The sequence below is a fragment of the Astatotilapia calliptera genome, chromosome 17 (assembly GCF_900246225.1).
Source record: "Astatotilapia calliptera chromosome 17, fAstCal1.2, whole genome shotgun sequence".
Lineage (NCBI taxonomy): Eukaryota > Metazoa > Chordata > Actinopteri > Cichliformes > Cichlidae > Astatotilapia > Astatotilapia calliptera.
In genome coordinates, this window is record NC_039318.1 from 6,261,937 (window position 1) to 6,281,594 (window position 19,658).

The window sequence follows — 19,658 nt, forward strand, 5'->3', positions numbered from 1 at the left end:
AAGACCACCCCAACACTTGAGCGCTTGCAAGGTTGACAGCTCCTAAATCGTTCATATCAGTTCTTAAAATGTATGTTTGTAGCTGATGAAGTGTATCAGTAGGCTGGAGGTTGATCTGTAACTAACACTTCACTTGCTTAATTACTGTGGAAATGTTTCGAGGTAGGAACGTGTGAGCAATCAGGAATGCTTTTGAAGTTGCGACACAACACTTTGCTGTCCTTCTCCCTCTCATCATCTTCAGAAGAGAATAGCCCTCTCACAAACACGGTGGGCACGAAGTGATACTCGACACTGCTCCCTCGGCAGCCCCGCCGGTGTGTGACAGACAGTAACTGGATTAGTTTCAGTTGGTCCACTTTAGCTTTGCTTTCATGTGATTCTGAGATGATGAATACTCACAGTGAAAGCTGAGCTCACAGTGTTCCTTGTCACTGTTTATACATGAATCCACAACTGAGGGTGATCTCATGTACAGTATATCTGTATTGTGACTCACATCAGTCTGTGGTTGCTGTGTTATGGTGTGGTTTTGGTGATTGCTGTTGAGTAAGACTGTTTTATAACTTACAATAATCCCAAAATATTTGCCCAAGTATAGTTTTAAAAAAAATCCGCCTTTACTTTGTGGTCACAATTGCATGTAAAAATATTTTTCTTCTTTGGTTGAAACATATAGAACTGTGTGTAATCTACTGATGTAATCTCCACAGCATAAAACCCTGATTTCTGGACTCAGTGTCAGTGTTCTGACTGCTGTAATTCATACCTAGAAGGGATCATGCTGTGGTGAGAGGAAGGAGTGTACTCAGTGTGTACTAGTGTTACTAAGCAATGTTAGCAAGCTGCAGACAGTGCTGTAAACATAAACATATAAATATAAAGATACAAATTATAGAATTTAACTTTAACAGTGCCTGTTTCAGTGAAAACAACCATGATCCTTCTGTCCCCCCTTTCTTTAGCTGTAGATATGCTTTTTAATGCTTCGAAGTGATACATTTTAATATGGGAACCTATGGGAATTGACTCACTAGGACAAAGACCCCAAATGAGTGTCTGAGCCCACAAACTCATCAGGAAAAGTGCTTGCAGAGGTCAAGACAGAAGCTATCACCATTGGCTTTGTTTTTGCAACTCGGGAATTGTTTCTTACTTTTTTTTTTACTTTTTGTGTTCTTTAATGTAGACATTCCATGAATGTCAGTTTGTGGCACTACCACTTTGACTTTAAATATCTGTCAACAAATTTGGGTAACTGATTTATAGTTATAATATTTTATTTAAAAACCCCAAAACAGGGATACAATCCTCTATTACAACACATGAGAGAAGAACCTAGTGAATGGTTGGTTGGTGGCGTGGGTTGCTGATGAGTTTTGCACATGGGGAGGCAAGCGCTACCATTGTGAACAAAGCTGTGGAGTTAGATCAGGTTTTGCAAGACTAATACTTTGTAAGACTTTAAAGCTGTTCATTGAAAGAACCAAGCAGTGCTGCCTTTTTGCTCCATCCAGATGTGCGTAGGTTGGATGTTGTTGTTTCTTAAAGTGATGTGATTTCTGGAACTGCAAGGTTAACCATAAGGAAAGGGGAATGCGCTAAGCAATAAGCCGATGGTGAGAGGCTTCATACAGTCTACATTTGGTTAGTCAGCTCAGGACGTATCTAGTTGTTTTTCTAAGCTGTGTGCACTCAGCGAGGCCAATACTAAGCTAACTGTTGCAGGCTCTTAGGATGATTTAAGTTACAGTAATATTGTAGTTATCTCATACTTCCTTATCAATTGGTTGACTTTTGGTTCTTTTTGAATCTTTAGCTATCAACTATACTCTCTTCATAGTTCCATACAACAAATGTTGTACTTATTGAGAAAGATCATTTAAGTATTTCTGATGTTAGATAAGATCCAGCTCAGGGGGCTATCCACTCATATTTGAAAAGAGAACAACTGATTGTTTCAGCAGATGGTTTCCAGAGAAGCCGCCCCGATGTTCCACCATCTGGTCACAGTGAAGTCTTGCTTAGTCATATAAGCTCTGCCCTTGTGATAGTCTCCCTGCTTTGTTGATACATGTATACTAATAGAAGCTTTTTGTCAGAGGCAACACGTCAAAGAGGAATCACCGTCATCAGCTTTTCTTTCTTAATTTGCAACCGGTCAGAATAAAGTCCAACTACTGTTCAGTGTTGTTTGTATTAGAATAGACAAAACTTTAAGCATATGCAATGGAGAAGAAAAAGGAATGACTGAATTTGAATCTGTGGTTGACTGCATTTCAGATCATAATCTGACTGACTGTCTGTTCTCTCCCTTTCTTCCTCACACACCACTGCCCTCCCCAACCTCAACCCTCGTTATCACTTTGCTTTCCAATCAGGTTGGATACAACAGAAGCAGGTCACTGATGTTACAGATTACGCTGGTCATCATAGTCCAGTATGGAGAGAGGGTGGACATCAGAGCCTAAGGAGTTCCCCAGGCTACAGTCCTTCCTTGCCCTCTCAGGTAAACACACTTTTTAGGTTTCATTTTAGTAAAATATATACTACATACTGGGATATATCTGTAAAAACAATTTTATTTAAACCTTAATACATAAAATAACACATAAAATAACAACACAGCAAACCTGCCAACGATCTAGCCTCAGTTAAGAAGCTTAATCTGAAATGAGATGTAAGCTATGGTAAGTGGGTTATTAGAAATGTAGCATTAAATGAAACAGATAAACTATCAAGAATAGAGCTAAAATATTTGAGCTATAGCATTAGCTAGTGTGACACAAAGGTAACATCACGTTAGCTTTGCACATTACTATAAATGGAATATGCAAAGCTAAAATATCACCAATGGAACTAAGCAAAAAGCAGCAAATCATCATCAGCTAATTTGAAACAATGCAAAGAAAATATTAGCAGTGCTAGAGAATCAGCAAATCTAATACAGTAGGTCACAAAATCAAGCAGGGGTAAGCTAAAAGCATGAGCAAATTGGCTATAAAGCTAACATTGCATTGGATCATGCATAATCATCTGCTTTCAAAAAGCTACATTCTTTGAAGTAATCACCCTAGAAACATGCTATAAATTTTAAAATGCATGCCTGAGTAAAAGTAGTCAATGTGTCTCCTTCTGAATGCAAGGCATATGCCCAATCAGTAGTCAAACTCGACCCATTCTTTTACAAGCACGTCTGGGGTTATTCCAGTGGCTGTGGTTGTTATGCTACATGCTGGCAACCGCATAAAATGCATGAATGCCCTCTTTCCAAAAGTACGTGTTTCATTCGTCACTAGTGAACGGCCAAATTACCCATGTTTGTGTGGACAGGGCTTTACTAGATGTAGCACTTTCAATTTTGTTACAGAAGGAGATAAAGAGATCCTGATTGTGAAACAATGTCTACATCTTAATGTTGATGTTTCTTTGTCTTTGCTCTTATTTTTATTATTATTATCAGTCTTTTAGTTTTGCACTCAGTCTTACAGCTGGGTGGAATGAATGGCCCAAGTGTTTACACCAAAACACAGGCTGCAGCCACACACAGATCACAAGACTGATGTCTGCTTGTGTGTGTGTCTTGTCATCTTTTAAGACTTTGTGGGGAAAAATGGGCTTTTTACTTGTCTCCCCTTTTTCATACGTCTTTCTTACTTCTTTCTTTTTAAATAGCACGGACATCTCTATAAATACAACAGTGTGGACTATCAAGGACGGACAGTTAGCTCTGACATCGTCCCTCCCACTCCTGCCTTCCCAGTGTCTCCTCCAACGCCTTATGGTAAGAGATCATGTCAGAATGAACACTTGTGCTCGTGGGTGTGTTCGCATTAGCAAGTCTTATCAGTGTTCTCCTTCTCTTTCCAGTGAAACATTTCTCAGAGTTTTCCCAGCTCAGGACAGGCAGGCAGTTTGACCAACACAGCTTGACACAAGGTACATTTTGCCAGGAGTGTGTGAGAGACCAAAAACATAGATGAGTGTGTTACTGACAAAAGCACTCAATCCAAACACTTGAGCTCCTGATTGCTGTTGGACAGGGTTCAAGAGTTGGCTGGAATGTCCTTCTGGCATAGGATACCAAAAACACACACTCATACACATACCTAACCTATGCTTTGTTGCTATTAGCTGCATATGCTGGCATGGCTTTTGTTTTTGGTCATTTGTGTGTGGTCAGGGTAGATATATGCCTGATTTCTAGACCTTTGTCTTCATTATTTTCATCTATGTCTTTATATTATTTACGGTAAACCAAAAGGATTTCGATATCTTGTCATGCAGGACAGCTGATGCTGGATATCCGCTAATAATAGTTTCTCGGTAACAGAGGAAGAGACCACTGCTGGCAGGATGTCCACTCATGTCCTGTTCTGGGAGGGGACAGGGGGAGAGGGGAGGGTCTTTTGTTGTTGGGACATCCTGCTTAAGGAGGTGCGTACCACATAGCTGCTGGAGGAGTTTATTGTGCTGTCAGAAATGAGTAAAAATGAGCATTTAATCATACTAAGGCAACATGGTGATGTTGTCTCAAGGCCAATCGCACATTATATGTACAGGTAGGGATGGGTACCGGTGTCCGGTGCCATGATGGCACCGGTTCTGACATAAACGGTAGTAACCAGACCGAAAAGCAGCGCACATTTCGGTGCTTTATTTCGGTGCTTTTTTTTCCTGAGCTGTGATACACTTCTAGCCAATCATTTTACGTTTCCCAGGATAGTAGGCGGGGCCAGGTACGTACGTTCAGTTAGAGCAGAGCTACAGATTAAAAATGTCCAAGGCGAAGCGGTCAAAAGTCTGGTTGTACTTCACAGCAAAATATGCAAACTCAGCAGCCTGCAAGAAGTGGTTTAAGCTGATACTGTGATACTGTCAAAGGAGGTAACACCTCGAAACTGATGAAACACCTGGCGACGCATAGCGTTTTTTTTAAAAGCCGAGAAATGCGCCGTATTTGATAGCTTGCTGCGAGACCTCACACTGTGCACGTTGGGTGGGTTGCCAGTTATCGGACCCGGAGCAACATCCCCCAAAAACCCGAAGAATAGAGTCCTGGCCCCTAGCCCTGCCAGTGTAGCAGAAATGATGAGGATGATGATGGCAGCAGCCGTTCTTCTCTGCGTGAGTAGCTAAATGTTGTTCGTGTGTAATTTACGTTGAGTAGGCTAACCACGTTATTACATTAATGCATGTAAGGTGAACTAGCAAACATCATCATAGCTACATGCGGCTGTCCTCTTGTTTGATGGCAGATACTCCTTTCACCCTGGACAAAAAGGCTAAAATGACCAAAGAAAAAGTGGGAAACAGCTGAACATGAGAGGTTTTTGGACAAAGTTTGTGTTTTTTTTTTCCATTGTTTAAGCACTGCTTCCAGCCAAGAGTGATACCATATATGCCCCATAGCTGCAGAAAAGGCTAACATTGTTATCTTTTTACAAAAAAAAAAAAACAACAAAACAGCTGAACATGGGAGGTTTTTGGACAAAGTTTGCGTTCTCCATTCTTTAAGCACCGGTTCGAGCACCGTTTAAAGCACCGGCACCGTTTCAAAAGTACCGATTTGGCACCGGTATCGGATAAAACCTAAACGATACCCATCCCTATGTACAGGAGTTGCTCTGCTATTCAAAACTATGCTGTGAAGCTCCTGGTGCACAGTTCTTGTGCTGATGGCAATGGCAGAGGCGGTTTGGAACACTGGTTGCAATGGTGATATCCTATTATAGAGATAGTAATTAAAGTGATATTTATGGTGGCATTTTGCATTGTATTGCAGGCAGATTAGTTTGAGCTTTGAAACAGCGGGTCTGCCTGTTTATTGTAAACACGTTTTTCAAAGCAGAGCGGCAGCAGGATGGAGTAATAGCTGCTGAAAGAGTAATCATCAGTTATGTAAAAAAAGGCTTTTTTTTTCTTTACTGCATGGATGAATTAACAAACAACACCAAATATCTTTCGCTCGGGGATCAGACAACAGTTTCCTGTTCCCCAACTTAAAATTAAACTGCAGTCTGGGAAACAGTTTGCCTTGTCTGGACAAAACAGTGACGTACCACATTTGAAATATTTTTTTAATGTTTACAGTCATTATTGTAATCACAGTCTGACCTTAGGCTACTGCTGTGGACAGCATCAGGCAGCTAAAAAAACAACGGCGCACCCAGTCAGACACACTAACGCTCCAGTAACGACTACCGAGGTATTCACAATAGGGCTGCCACAAACGATTATTTTGATAGTCGACTAGTCACCGATTATTTTTGCGATTAGTCGACTAATCAGATCATCATCCATTGAACGTAAAAGTACAGCTTATTGCACCAGCAGCATCTGCTCTTATATAACTATCATTAGCTTACAGCTTTAAGTGTTTAAGGTCTGTGCTAACTAAAAATAAAGACAAGATGATAGTTAATTGAATTCTAATTAAATGTGCAGATTGTTTCGGTGGAGTTTAATAAACTCAGCCGATTTACTCAGGAACAAATAAAATACTAAAAAAAAGCCAAACAATAACATTTTTAAGTTATCTAAGTGACTTGTATATGTTTAACCTGAGTAGGGCGGTGGGTTTGAAAACGATCTGCCGGGAGTCCGGTGCTCTCATGGCCCCCGGCTAGCTATCGAGCTAGTGGGTAACAGACGCCTCCGAAAACGTCGGAGCGCTTTTGAAAATATGTGGTGTCTTGATAAACTGAGCAGATATTTGAGGTTTACACAGCTACATTCTCGCCTGAAAATATGTTAAACGTTTATTTTGTGACCCAGAAAGAATAATAAGAGTAATATTAAAACTAACTAGCTGCTGCCATTGTTGACAACTGCGCTGGGCCGCGCTATGAATTCTGGGACACAGTTTCTTCTTCTTCGGGGTTTAACGGCAGCTGGCATCCTTGTACATGCAGTGCTGCCATCTTCTGTTTCAGTCCGTTATTACACTCTTAAATCCTGCTACTTATTCCTGCTTTTGGGATCTTACAAAGCTTCAAATGACGCGTCGACTATTAAATCAGTCGTCGACGATTTTGATAGTCGACGTAATCGTGACTAGTCGACTAATCGTGGCAGCCCTAATTCACAACAGATCCTGGTGTGTCATATGTGCTGGTATTTTTATGAAGCTTGTAGAATTATAGTGTACATTTTAGTATTCCAGTGAATTTGATAGACTTTTTTAAAGTCTACTCTAATTTGAGTCTAAAAGGAAAACTGAGTTTATTAAACTAACATGTGAAAGTTCTTTTTATTTAAATAAATATAAATTAGGGGGAATTGTCTTTTGCTTCTTTGCCAAGAGTTTAGTGAGATGCTATTACTCATTCTATATCTCTGGAGTTAGAGGGCAGTTAGCACTTGAGCAAAAGTATGCAAAGATAAAAAGCAGCTACACATAGGCAATATAGAGTTAGACAGATAATAAACCAGAATATGAACTTGAAAGTCTTATCTAACCATAAAAATGATCTAACTATAGTGTTTCTCATTTCCTAATAAAGAAAAGACAAAAAATGTAAAACAAAAAAAACATGTGAAACAGGTAAAGCAGTCACAGAATTTGCCAGTTACACTTAATGCATTTACTAGCACCCTAGTAGCACAAAAGCCAAATCTAAAAGTATAATATAAAGCAGAAAACAACATATTGTTTATTTCTTAAAGGTAAATAGCCAAAAGAGAAGAGCTGCTGCATCATAAAGCTGAACCAAAACTATGAAGTTGGGGACCATACCCAGAAATGATAGTAGGGTAAAACACATGATAGAACTAGGGTTGATTTCAGAGTTAGGTGGTAATTATTCAAACATTGCATATAACATATGGGATGTTGTTATAAAAAGTGTTTTAACCAGTCAATGCATTGCGTATATGCTACTATATGAGTGCCTACAGAGATTTCTTACCAAAACAGAGATACCCCACACATGCTATATGCTTTAAGGCTGTTTAGTAACAACACTAAGATTTTTAAAATGGATAGCAGACTCACATCTAAGCCTTTGGGAAACCAACATTACAGTACCAGGCAATCATCAACCTAAAGATGAACTCTGCTGCGGTTTCTGCACTTGTGTACTTTCATATCCTCGTGATGGCAAGCTCAAATTCAAGTGTTATGTAATGATAATTTCTGTGTGTACTTTTGTATGAATCAAAATAAACACTGATATATATACAGAAGGTCTCAGCCAGCGGAAGCAGGCTTTAGCCAAGGAATGTAGATGTAGTTACGAGCTGAGGTTTAACAGAGTCAGATGGTTTGCTCAGATAGACACTTGACTTTCTGAACCTCAGGGGTGAAAGGTCGGGAGCAAGTCAGAGGGTATAGCACAGAGGGGAGCACGACCTCTTCAAACGGTTGCTTTTTGTTGTGCTTAGTGAATAGGAGTGAGCTAAAGGGTCTTTAGCTAAATATTTCAACGGTCATTGTGTAGACATGCAGTATAATGATCCAGATGTCAACAAAAGACTGAAAGTTGCCTGTAGTATGCACAGTGTCATTCAAAATAGCTTGCATAATGAATAATGTGATAATTTCACTCACTACACATGTGTCTCATAGAAGTTACGATTATATACAAGATGGATATACAAAGCAACTAAAGTACTTTGCTTAGTTTGTCACACTTGGGGTGTCCCAGTGCATCTCAGCTTGGAGTCTGATAGTCAAAAGAAGACTGTTTTCTCATTTGAAGTAATTTATATTTGGCCATAAAACTCCACATTCTTCCACATGGAGAGCAACAGCAAGATCCCATTACAAAACAGAGCAGTCATCACTGATAAGAGATATGACAAAGATGAAATCATTAACACCAAAAAGCAGCTGGAGGTGGGTTTCAAAGTGGCTTGCAAGCTGAGCTTGAGTGACTATGCAGCATGCCTGAGCTAATGCAACACTCGATAACTCTTTTTGATGCTGTTTAAGGCGTGTGTAGATGAGTAACTGAAGTCAGCAATTCAAGTCAACTTCATCTCTGTAAATGTTACAGCAGTGTATAGCAAATTTAGCAGTAAAACTAGCATGCATTTTACAAATAAAAAAGGAAAAAGAAAAAACAAACAATGAAGATAAAACTAAAATCCATTCCATCTCATTTCCTGTCAAAACCAGGCATGCAGCGCATGCTTCATTTCAAGCAAAAGTAAACACAATTCAATTCATCAGGAGCTTTATGGTGTAATTTACGAGGTGCTAAGATTAGACACATGGCAGGAGACGCTGTCAGTGTGTCTGCATGCCTTTTCCTTTGCATTTGTAGTGAGCAGATGGTGGGAGTGGACACACATGCCCTGACAGAGAGCTCATAGAAAGTCTTCAAACCCCACCACCACCTCCTCTCTCTCTCTATGGTCCATAAAAGGCCACAAGTGACCTCTGACCCCTCTGGTATCCACTCTGATTGGGGGAAAGTGCTCACAGTAGCTGAGCAGGAACAATGCTCAGTGGTCAGTAAGAGGGAGGGAGTGGGGGGTTGGGAGGGCGGGGGGGATTCCCTACCTCTTCTTTCTTCCGCCCTCTCTTTTCTGTCCCTCCCTTCATACAAACCCAGAAGTTGTGCGGAGTCACAACACGCCAGGAACAAACAGGGGAGCTCATTTTTCCATCTGGGATACGAAAGGAATTGGGCATGGCAGCGAAACTATCCAGCCCCTGAACACACACACACACACACACACACAAGAAACCTCCAGTGAGTTGAGTTCACATTGCTTTGTTGCATACAGAAGTGAAAAAAGGGAGAGAGAGAGAGAGAGGAGGAGATTCTTGGTCACAGGGAGGCTTTCATTCACACAGTGAGGCAGAGCGTAGTAGAAAGAGATAGAGGTTTTTGGAACAGGAAGGGGAGATCCTGGAAGTTTGGGGGTAAACAGGAAACCTACAAACAGGAGGACAACTTCTGAGAGTGTCACCGTCATGACTGCATCTCTTGGTATGTACGTGCACACACACATATGCCAGAAAGCCTGAATGATTGTGTATGATTGAATAGTTTTGTTCACAAGTGTGCGTACACACCGGCTGCAACCACCTACAGTCATGATACACCGGTGAGCTTTTAACAGGTTTCCTTGTGTTCTTTATTTTTATTTTCTCAGTTTTCCTTATATTCTGTCTCTTGTTTATGAAATGTTACCTCTCCCTCAGTCCCTCGCGGAATTTTTAAGGAGGCGCACATGCAGAGAAACACTTCCCCTCGCTTCTCTCTAATCCAGGTCTCTGGTATTAGCCAACACTTCCTGGAATTTTTCCTTTTTCATCCACCCCCATCCCTCCTTAAAAACCCCACATTCTGTCTCTTTTTGTGCATGAAAAAACGATTTAGCGTGCAGCCCGTCTGACATCTCACACTCGGTGGGATGGTGAGGTGGTTTGTTCCATTGCCGTGTTCATGATGTCATCCCTTTAAAGGCTATTATGGCCTGTGTTGTGCAGTCATGGAGGCTGATGTATTGGTGGTTAACCGAAGGAGGTCCCGTTTCCCCCTTTTTTTCTGCCCTACTGACCTGGGTTGAACTGAAAAGTCTTTGAAGATTTTCATTTTTGTTGGGGTGCTTATTGCTCCCAGCATTCCCCCGGGATGTCACACTCAACAAAATAAGCCACAAGTAAACTTCAACTTTATTTTTCCTCCAGGAACAATCTTTGTCTTGGTTTTAATTTCTAAGTGTTGAAGTCAGGTTTTGAACTTGGAGTAAGTACAGCTGGTCTTTTTGATATTTTTATAATACTGGATAAATGAAATTGCAAAATGGTGCATCCTTTGAATTTGATGCATTTTACCGCTATTTCTGGACATTTGATAAGCAAAAATATATGAAAAGCTTAAGGAAATGAGATACAAATTTGCAAAACTGGTCACCAGGACTTCTTCAGTGCGGTGGAAATAATAATAATAATAATAATAATAATAATAAACTAGAAAGCGAAAATTTCTGAAGAAATTTTAAGTGTGCCTATGCCGCCGCTAATCAGTATAGTTTGCCATTCAAACGGCTACAGAGAGCAAAACTCAGCAGAGCAGCCATTCTCCACCATGAACTATGGTAAAACCAAACACCGCTCGCGCCTCACAGATGACAGCTTACAGTTTTGTGTAAAGATGAGGTGACTTCGTACAGCCCCAATTTGTAGACGCTGTGCGCAGAGGTTCATAAGCAGACCCGACAATGTTTGCATGAACACACTTTGAAGCATTACGTTATGGACCACTTTTCACACATAGTTGCTGTACCCACACAGCCGGCTGTAGCTTTTCATCTCATAGCCCGACACATACACAAAAAAAAAAAAAAAAAAAAGCAGAGAGAGCACAGACTTTACACCTGAGAGGCGTGATTGCAGATGCCGCTGAGGTGGGTCCACCTCCCCTGCAGCGGCACTGCAGACCATGCCCTGCCACACACATCAAACACGTAAAATAAATATTTATGCACTTTTCATTCACTTTTTGTTTTTTGTTATTTTTACACAGTGTTCTGAATGATTAACAATGGTCTACAGCCAATCTTGTGTATTATTATACAAACTTTGGTTGTAAGATTCAGATAACTATTTAATAAAAGCTAAATATTTTATATGAGAGTAAGAAAGAAAAGTATCTTTGTCTCATACTCTCATCAGACAATACATGAACCTCTCAATAAACAAAATATATGCTCGGCTTAAATGACAAACCGCTATTTTACACAGTGGAACACTTATTTTTAAACAAAACCAATGCAGTTCGCCACTGACAGTGCTTACCTTTGCACATCACAGTAAACACTGAACCAAGATGGCGCCCACGCGAACGAGAAATCTGAACTACGGTGTCCTGCAGAGGACAAATGGTCAAAATTGCTAAAATTTACAACATATATGCAGCTCAACAGCGACACCTTGTGACTTATTCCAGTCACTACCTTACATATACATAACGTCTTACCTGACATTCAGTTCACCGGACACTCATACTGAATCACCAGCCCATATAAATAAAAAATAAGTCCAGCAGCCAACCAAGAGTCATCACGAAAGACTAGGGGTGACACGACAGCGTGAGCGGGCCTGGGTGTCAGCCAGCCCAGCCTGGGTGTCAGCCAGCCCGACCTGGGTGGCAGCCAAGCCGCCCTAGCCAGCTAGCCGGCTAGCCGCCATGCGGCGGTGAAACGAGAGCGTGAGCCGGCCTGGGTGTCAGCCAGCCCGACCTGGGTGGCAGCCAAGCCGCCCTAGCCAGCTAGCTGCCATGCGGCGCTAGCAGTAACATCGTGAGAGATATGGGACTTCTTGATAAAATATGGGACTTCTTGATAAAACGAGCAGATATTTGAAGTTTACACCCCTACATTCTCGCCTGAAAATAGGGGAGGCTGTCATAAAGTTCAAAATCAGTAACTTAGCGCGCATAGCTGTATAGAAACTCCGTCGTGCTAGCTAGCACGCAGTACAGTTATTGTAACTGTCAGCACAACGAAAATAAACTACACCTAAACTCGGTTTATATCTGACCCAAATAGAGTGCAGTTAATAACGTCTTACCTGAAATTCAGTTCACCAGCCGCCTGCTTCTCCTGCATTGGGTTTCCCTTATCCACGATTGAGCTCCGCGTTAGCCACCACCGGTCGATCGGTGTTTCTTTCCCCGCATATGAGGGGAAGAGACATATACCGGTGGCTAACGCGGAGCTAGCTAGCCACCGGTATATGAACAACTCAGTTATTTTTTCCACATCGACCAGCATCATCGGCCCATGTAAACGAAAAATAAGTCCAGCTAAGACAAAGACTGTGTGCGGAGCGATCGGGGGTGAAAGGAGTTAGAGACGCCTCACTGAAAGCCAAGCCTGGGTGCTTTTGAGCGAAGCGGCGCCGGCTAGCCGGCCGGCCGAACTAGCTAGCCGGCCGGCCGAACTAGCTAGCCGGCCGGCCGAACTAGCTAGCCGGCCGGCCGAACTAGCTAGCCGGCCGGCCGAACTAGCTAGCCGGCCGGCCGAACTAGCTAGCCGGCCGGCCGAACTAGCTAGCCGGCCGGCCGAACTAGCTAGCCGGCTAGCAGCAACATCGTGAGAAATCTGTTGCTAATATGGGATGTTTTGACAAAACGAGCAGATATTTGACGTTTACACACCTACATTCTCACCTGAAAACCGGTCGATCGGCGGCCGCCTCACATGTTTCTTTCCCCACATATGAGGGGAAAGAAACACATACCGGTGGCTAGCTAGCTCCGCGTTAGCCACCACCAAACAACTCAGTTAGTTTTTCCTCATCGACCAGCATCATCGGCCCATATAAACGAAAAATAAGTCCAGCTAAGACAAAGACTGTTTGCGGCGCTATCGGGGATGAAAGGAGTTAGAGACGCCTCACTGAAAGGCAAGCCTGGGTGCTTTTGAGTGAAGCGGCGCTAGCTAGCCAACATCGTGAAAAATCTGTTGCCAATATGGGATGTTTTGACAAAACGAGCAGATATTTGACGTTTACACACCTACATTCTCACCTGAAAATATCTTAAAAGTTTACTTTGTGACCTAGAAACACAAATAAGAGGAATATATTAAACCAAGTGGCAGCCGCCATTGTTTGACTGGTAGAGGCGTGCTTTGAATTGTGGGATATGCAGTTTTCCACCAAGCATACACCCTTGCCGTTACCGTAACTATTCAATGCTTCGTGCAACCTGAAGAATTCCAATGGTTCCTGAAAGCACCGACGCTGTGCGCGCCGTTCATATTGTTGTCATTATGGTAATCCAAATACGGGGACATACCACTAGAGTGAGCCAACACACCACAAATTAAGTGAGTGAGCAAACACACCACAAAGTAAGTAAAGTTTCACTTTCGTTCGTTCCCATTCATTTGAATGGGCAAAAACTTGCATTAAAATATTCATATTTAAAAAACTATAGAAGTAATTGTTATGGTAAGGACTAACTCAAGAGTTCATGCAGCACCCTCTGGTGGTTGTGCCGTGTGTATTGTATGTTGCAGTTTGGCAATAAAGGGAGTCGCCACGATAAGACAGAGCTGTCCCAGTGTCGTTTATGGCGTTGCTATTAAAGTCACGAGAGCTACCAAAACATGGTGTCAGAAGTGCTCGGGAGAGAAGAAGAACATAACGGAACACGGAAACTTCCTCACCGGAGAGAACTCGCCCTGCAAGGTTGCAATAACAGCCACAGTAAGAGCTAAGCTAACAAATTAGCAAGAAGCGCTAACTAGCATCTCGCGACTAGCAACATGGCGGCCGCACCAGCAGCCTTTCAAGTATCACCGCCGTCGAAGTTTGATTTTTCAAAGCCGGAAGAGTGGCCGAAATGGATCCGACGCTTCGACAGGTTCAGGATAGCATCCGGACTCGAGCTACAATCGGACGAAAACCAGGTTAACACTCTGATATATACAATGGGCGATGAAGCTGAAGACGTGATCACCTCGTTGAACCTGACCGAAGAGGAGGCGAGTGAGTACCACACTCTCAAAGACAAACTCGAGGCACACTTTGTAGTCAGAAGAAATGTTATCTTTGAACGTGCAAAGTTCAACCAAAGGCAGCAAGAAGCAGGAGAGACTGCAGACGGGTTTATTACATCCCTATATGCCTTGGCTGAGCATTGTGGCTACGGGGCGCTGCACAGTGAAATGATAAGAGACAGACTCGTTGTCGGAATAAGAGACAAGAGACTCTCGGAGCAACTACAAATGGATGCGGAGCTCACATTAGAAAAAGCAGTGATACGGATTCGCCAAAGTGAACTTGTTAAGAAACAACAGGATCTTCTTAAAAACAACTTCAAGCAGGAGAATCTTTGCAACGTGGACATCGTTAAAGCAAAAACGAAACACTTCAAACCACGAAAGACTGTACCACAAACCACGGAGAGGAATGTGAAAAGCCAATGCAACCGATGTGGAAAGACACCCTTTCACAGCAAACACCAGTGCCCAGCCAGAGAGGTACTCTGCAATCAGTGCAAAAAGAAAGGTCACTACGCAAGAGTATGTAGGTCTGGGGCAGTGGGAGAAATACGTGCAGTGGGTGGTAACAGAGAAGAAAGAGAAATAGCATTTCTGGGAACGGTAGCCTCAGATAGAACAGAGGATGCGTGGTTGACTAAAGTAAAAGTTAACAATACAGACTGCTGGCTAAAAATTGATACAGGAGCGGACGTAACCGTCTTGCCTGAAAAAGAGTACAACACTCTAGCACAAAAACCGCAGCTGCAACCCACAGATCTGAAACTATATGGGGTGGGAATGTCTCCATTAACAGTTAGAGGGAAATTTACTGCTAACTTGAGCACTCCAAGCAAAGCTACAGTACAGCCTGTGTATGTAGTAGCAGACCTGACACAAGGATTACTAAGCCGCATAGCGAGCGTAGCACTCGGGTTAGTGGCTAGAATAGAAACTGTGTCACTCACTTCAGTAGAAACAGTGAAGCAGCAGTTTCCAACACTATTCAGTGGGTTAGGCCGGATGGCGGGGGAATACAAAATTGAGCTTAAAGCAGACGCCAAACCGTTTGCCCTGTCAACTCCAAGAAGAGTCCCGCTTCCCCTGTTACCCAAAGTCAAAAGAGAGCTTGCTCGGATGGAAGAGTTAGGTGTAATCTCCAGAGTAGAGCAGCCTACCAACTGGTGTGCAGGAATGGTTCCAGTACCTAAACCAAACAGAGATGAAGTGCGTGTGTGCGTGGACTTGACCAAACTAAATAATTCTGTGAAAAGAGAAAGACACATGTTGCCATCAGTTGAGCACACCCTAGGACAGCTAGAGGGCGCAAAGTTGTTCTCAAAACTCGACGCTAACTCAGGGTTTTGGCAAATACCTTTGTCCAAACAGTCAGCTCTTCTCACAACCTTCATCACGCCATTCGGAAGGTTCTGTTTTAATAGACTTTGTTTTGGCATATCTTCGGCCCCCGAACACTTCCAAAAACGAATGTCTCAGCTTTTAGAGGGGCTGGAAGGAGTCGTCTGCCAGATGGATGACATTCTGGTTTATGCTGACACACAAATCCAGCACGACAAGAGACTGATCGCAGTCCTGGAACGGCTCACAAAAGCTGGGGTGACATTGAAAAGTGAGAAGTGTGAGTTTGCAAAGACCTCAATCAAGTTCCTCGGACAGATCATCGATGCTGCAGGAGTCAAAGCAGACCCGGAGAAAGTGAAAGCAGTCAGCAACATGGAAGCGCCCACGGATGTGGGTGGAGTGAGACGATTCCTAGGAATGGTTAATCATCTAGGCAAGTACCTTCCCCACTTAGCAGAGAAAACACAGCCGTTGAGAGAACTACTCAGTACCAAAAACATGTGGTGTTGGAGTGAGGCTCAACAAACAGCATTTGACAACATTAAGGCAGAACTGAGTAAACCACCGAACTTGGCACTCTACAACCCCAAAGCACAAACAACAGTATCAGCTGATGCATCCTCCTATGGACTAGGAGCGGTGCTACTTCAGAAACAAGAGGATGACGCAACCAAACCAGTGGCCTTTGCTTCAAGAGCATTAACCCCCACGGAACAGAGGTACGCTCAAATAGAGAAGGAAGCGTTAGCCATAACCTGGGCATGTGAGCGATTCTCTGATTTTCTTATAGGCATTGAGTTCCATGTTGAGACAGATCACAAGCCTTTAGTACCACTTTTGGGCTCCAAGAACTTAGACGAACTGCCACCACGAGTACAAAGACTGAGAATGAGATTAATGAGGTACTCTTTCACCATCTCACATGTCCCAGGCAAACACATCGCAACTGCAGACGTGCTGTCCAGAGCACCAGAAAAAACTGTTTGTGACGAGACATTAAGAGACGAAATGAACCTGTATGCACATCAGGTGATCTCAGGTCTTCCTGCAACAGAGGAGAGACTACAACAAATAAGAGAGCAGCAAGACAAAGACGAAACACTAAAACAAATCAAACTCTACTGCAAGAATGGCTGGCCGGACAAACTCAAAATACCAGGTCCATGTTTCCCATACCACCAGCATGCAGGGGACCTGACGGTTGAAGATGAACTTCTCCTAAAAGGTATGCGTATAGTTATCCCAAAAATATTACAAAAAGATGTTTTGACACGACTGCACACAGGTCACCAGGGCATTGTAAAGTCCAGGGAACGAGCCAAGCAGTCGGTATGGTGGCCAGGACTGAGCTCTCAACTACAACAGCTGGTAGCAGAATGTGAGACGTGTGCAAAGGTGAGACAGCAACCCAGAGAAACACTCATGCCAACTGAGTTTCCTACACGGCCGTGGGAGTTAGTTGGTGCTGATCTTTTTGAGTGGAGTAACAGCCAGTATTTGGTTGCAGTGGACTATTTCTCACGATACATAGAAATAGCTAAGCTGTCCTCTACCACATCAGCAGCAGTGATTGACCACTTAAAGTCCATATTCGCACGCCACGGCATTCCAACAGAGTTAAGGTCGGATAACGGTCCACAATTCTCCTCAGAACATTTCCAAAAGTTTGCTTCAGGGTGGGGCTTTGCCCACACCACTTCCAGCCCGAGATTCCCTCAGAGCAATGGTGAGGCTGAAAGAGCAGTGAGAACAGTAAAGAGCCTTCTACAGAAAGAAGGAGACCCATATCTTGCTCTCATGGCATATCGCGCCACACCACTTGCCAATGGACATAGCCCTGCAGAGCTTCTGATGGGGAGGAAACTTCGTACCACAGTTCCCATACTTCCATCCTGCCTCAACCCAGGCTGGACAAACATCACTAAACTGAGAGAGAGAGAAGGGAAGGAGAGAGAAAAACAGTGGAAATGGTTCAACAACAGACACAGAGCACAAGACCTCACAGGACTACACCCAGGAGATCAAGTCTGGATAACAGACATGAAAACAAATGGAACTATATCAGGCAGAGCAGAGACGCCGCGTTCTTACCTTGTTGAGACCCCGAGAGGACTTCTACGTCGAAACAGGAGCCATCTCATCACACTAAAAGAGACCAAGACGGAACCGACAGAACAGCAGATCCCTGTCATACCAGAAGACAGCAGCAGCCCGGTTTCGAACCAGGCACAGCAGTGTCTTACACCACCGAATGACCGGATTACTGAGAAAAGATATCCCACCAGAGACAGAAACCCACCGAGGTACCTTAAAGACTTTGAAGTAGGTAGTAGGTACTCTTGAGCACCTGAGTGACCAGCCAGGGGCAGAATAATCCCCTCACTCAGCGGAAGGATTGGGAAGTCTACCCCACCTTCATAGTTGGATAAGTTCACACAGTTAAATAAAATAATTGTTATAAAGTGGAAACAATAAATGTCCGTTACAGAATAAAAGTTAACGTAACAGCATTGAAATATTCAGCTACAAGTTAAGTTGCAGTGAATGTAGTGTTGACATAAATGTGGATTAGCACAGGAAACATTATGGTTATAATGTACTCAGAAAGGGGGATGTTATGGTAAGGACTAACTCAAGAGTTCATGCAGCACCCTCTGGTGGTTGTGCCGTGTGTATTGTATGTTGCAGTTTGGCAATAAAGGGAGTCGCCACGATAAGACAGAGCTGTCCCAGTGTCGTTTATGGCGTTGCTATTAAAGTCACGAGAGCTACCAAAACAGTAATAAACACCAAAAGTCATAGCACACCATTCCTGATCCAGCCGCACAAAATGATATAACATATATGAAGCTTGTGTCAGGCTGAAAAAGGAAAATAATAATAATAATAATAAATCCGAGCAATAGTAATAAGTGTGCCTTTTGGCATAGGCACACTTAATAATCCCTGCTTTGCAACAGAGAAGGAAAGTTAGGCACAGACATAACTAGAGAAGAGTGGCACATTAAAAGAAAATCACCTGCTTCATTATCAAAATCACTCCTTGAGTAACCCTTTTATGAAATGGGTGGTTTCTTTGCCATATTTCAGGCCAGCTTGTAGAACAAAATGGCTGAGTTTACATCAGAAGTTAGTGAGGGGGATCTCTGCCTATGCAGCTATCCTAGAAAAAATATTCTAATTATCATCAAACAAAATCTTTATTTATATATACAGAGGTGTCAAAACTGATCATTGAGGGTACTTCTTTATGGTGGAAAGAGTTCAGGTCTTGAGTGTACCATATGCCTCCAGAACAGCTTCAGTGTGTCTTGACTTGGATTTTCCACATCTCCATAGAGAAGTGATCCATCATTTTACTGCTATAGAGTTTTTCCAAACACAGTGGTTCACAGTCTCCCATAGGCAATCAACTATGTTGAGATCCAGTTTTATGATTCACATGATTTGGATTTTCAGTGAGTCTTTGTTCCTATATGAACAGGAGGCATTGTATATCGTAAAAGAGAGCACTACCTTGGGCACAGAATAAAGGTGATCCCTCAGAACAACACTGGGTTGATTTGTAGTGCAGTTTTGGTTCACTTGTCCCTTCAGGATAGACAGGAAACTGCCCCCAACAGCATGATGACCAGATCCCTAAATAATAGGGGTCAAAAGGGTCACTGTTTCCCTTTATTTTGTTACCCACCTGTGGTTAATGAAAACAGTCCAACATTTATGGGTAAAGAGAGATAGTCTGTCAGGCGTAGGCAAAGAACAGGTGTAATTCCATTACAAAATGTTAAACTGCTTTAAACTGCAGACAAGAGTAAAATACCAAAAGCACAAAATGTCTTGATAGAAAC

At 42.8% G+C, this 19,658-nt stretch overlaps 1 protein-coding gene across 5 annotated transcripts in view; it reads left to right on the forward strand.

Annotated features, from left to right (window-relative positions):
* LOC113008965 (tensin-3-like) overlaps window positions 1-19,658 on the forward strand; it is a 61,227-nt gene that overhangs the window by 21,737 nt on the left and 19,832 nt on the right. For 4 of the 5 annotated variants that reach the window (XM_026146948.1, XM_026146950.1, XM_026146951.1 and 1 more), the window contains 3 exons: window positions 2,382-2,509; window positions 3,676-3,784; window positions 3,871-3,939. In XM_026146948.1, coding sequence (XP_026002733.1) covers window positions 2,382-2,509; window positions 3,676-3,784; window positions 3,871-3,939 — 306 coding nt within the window. The remainder of the gene's footprint in view (window positions 1-2,381; window positions 2,510-3,675; window positions 3,785-3,870; window positions 3,940-19,658) is intronic. The other variant, XM_026146949.1, reaches the window with a different exon arrangement.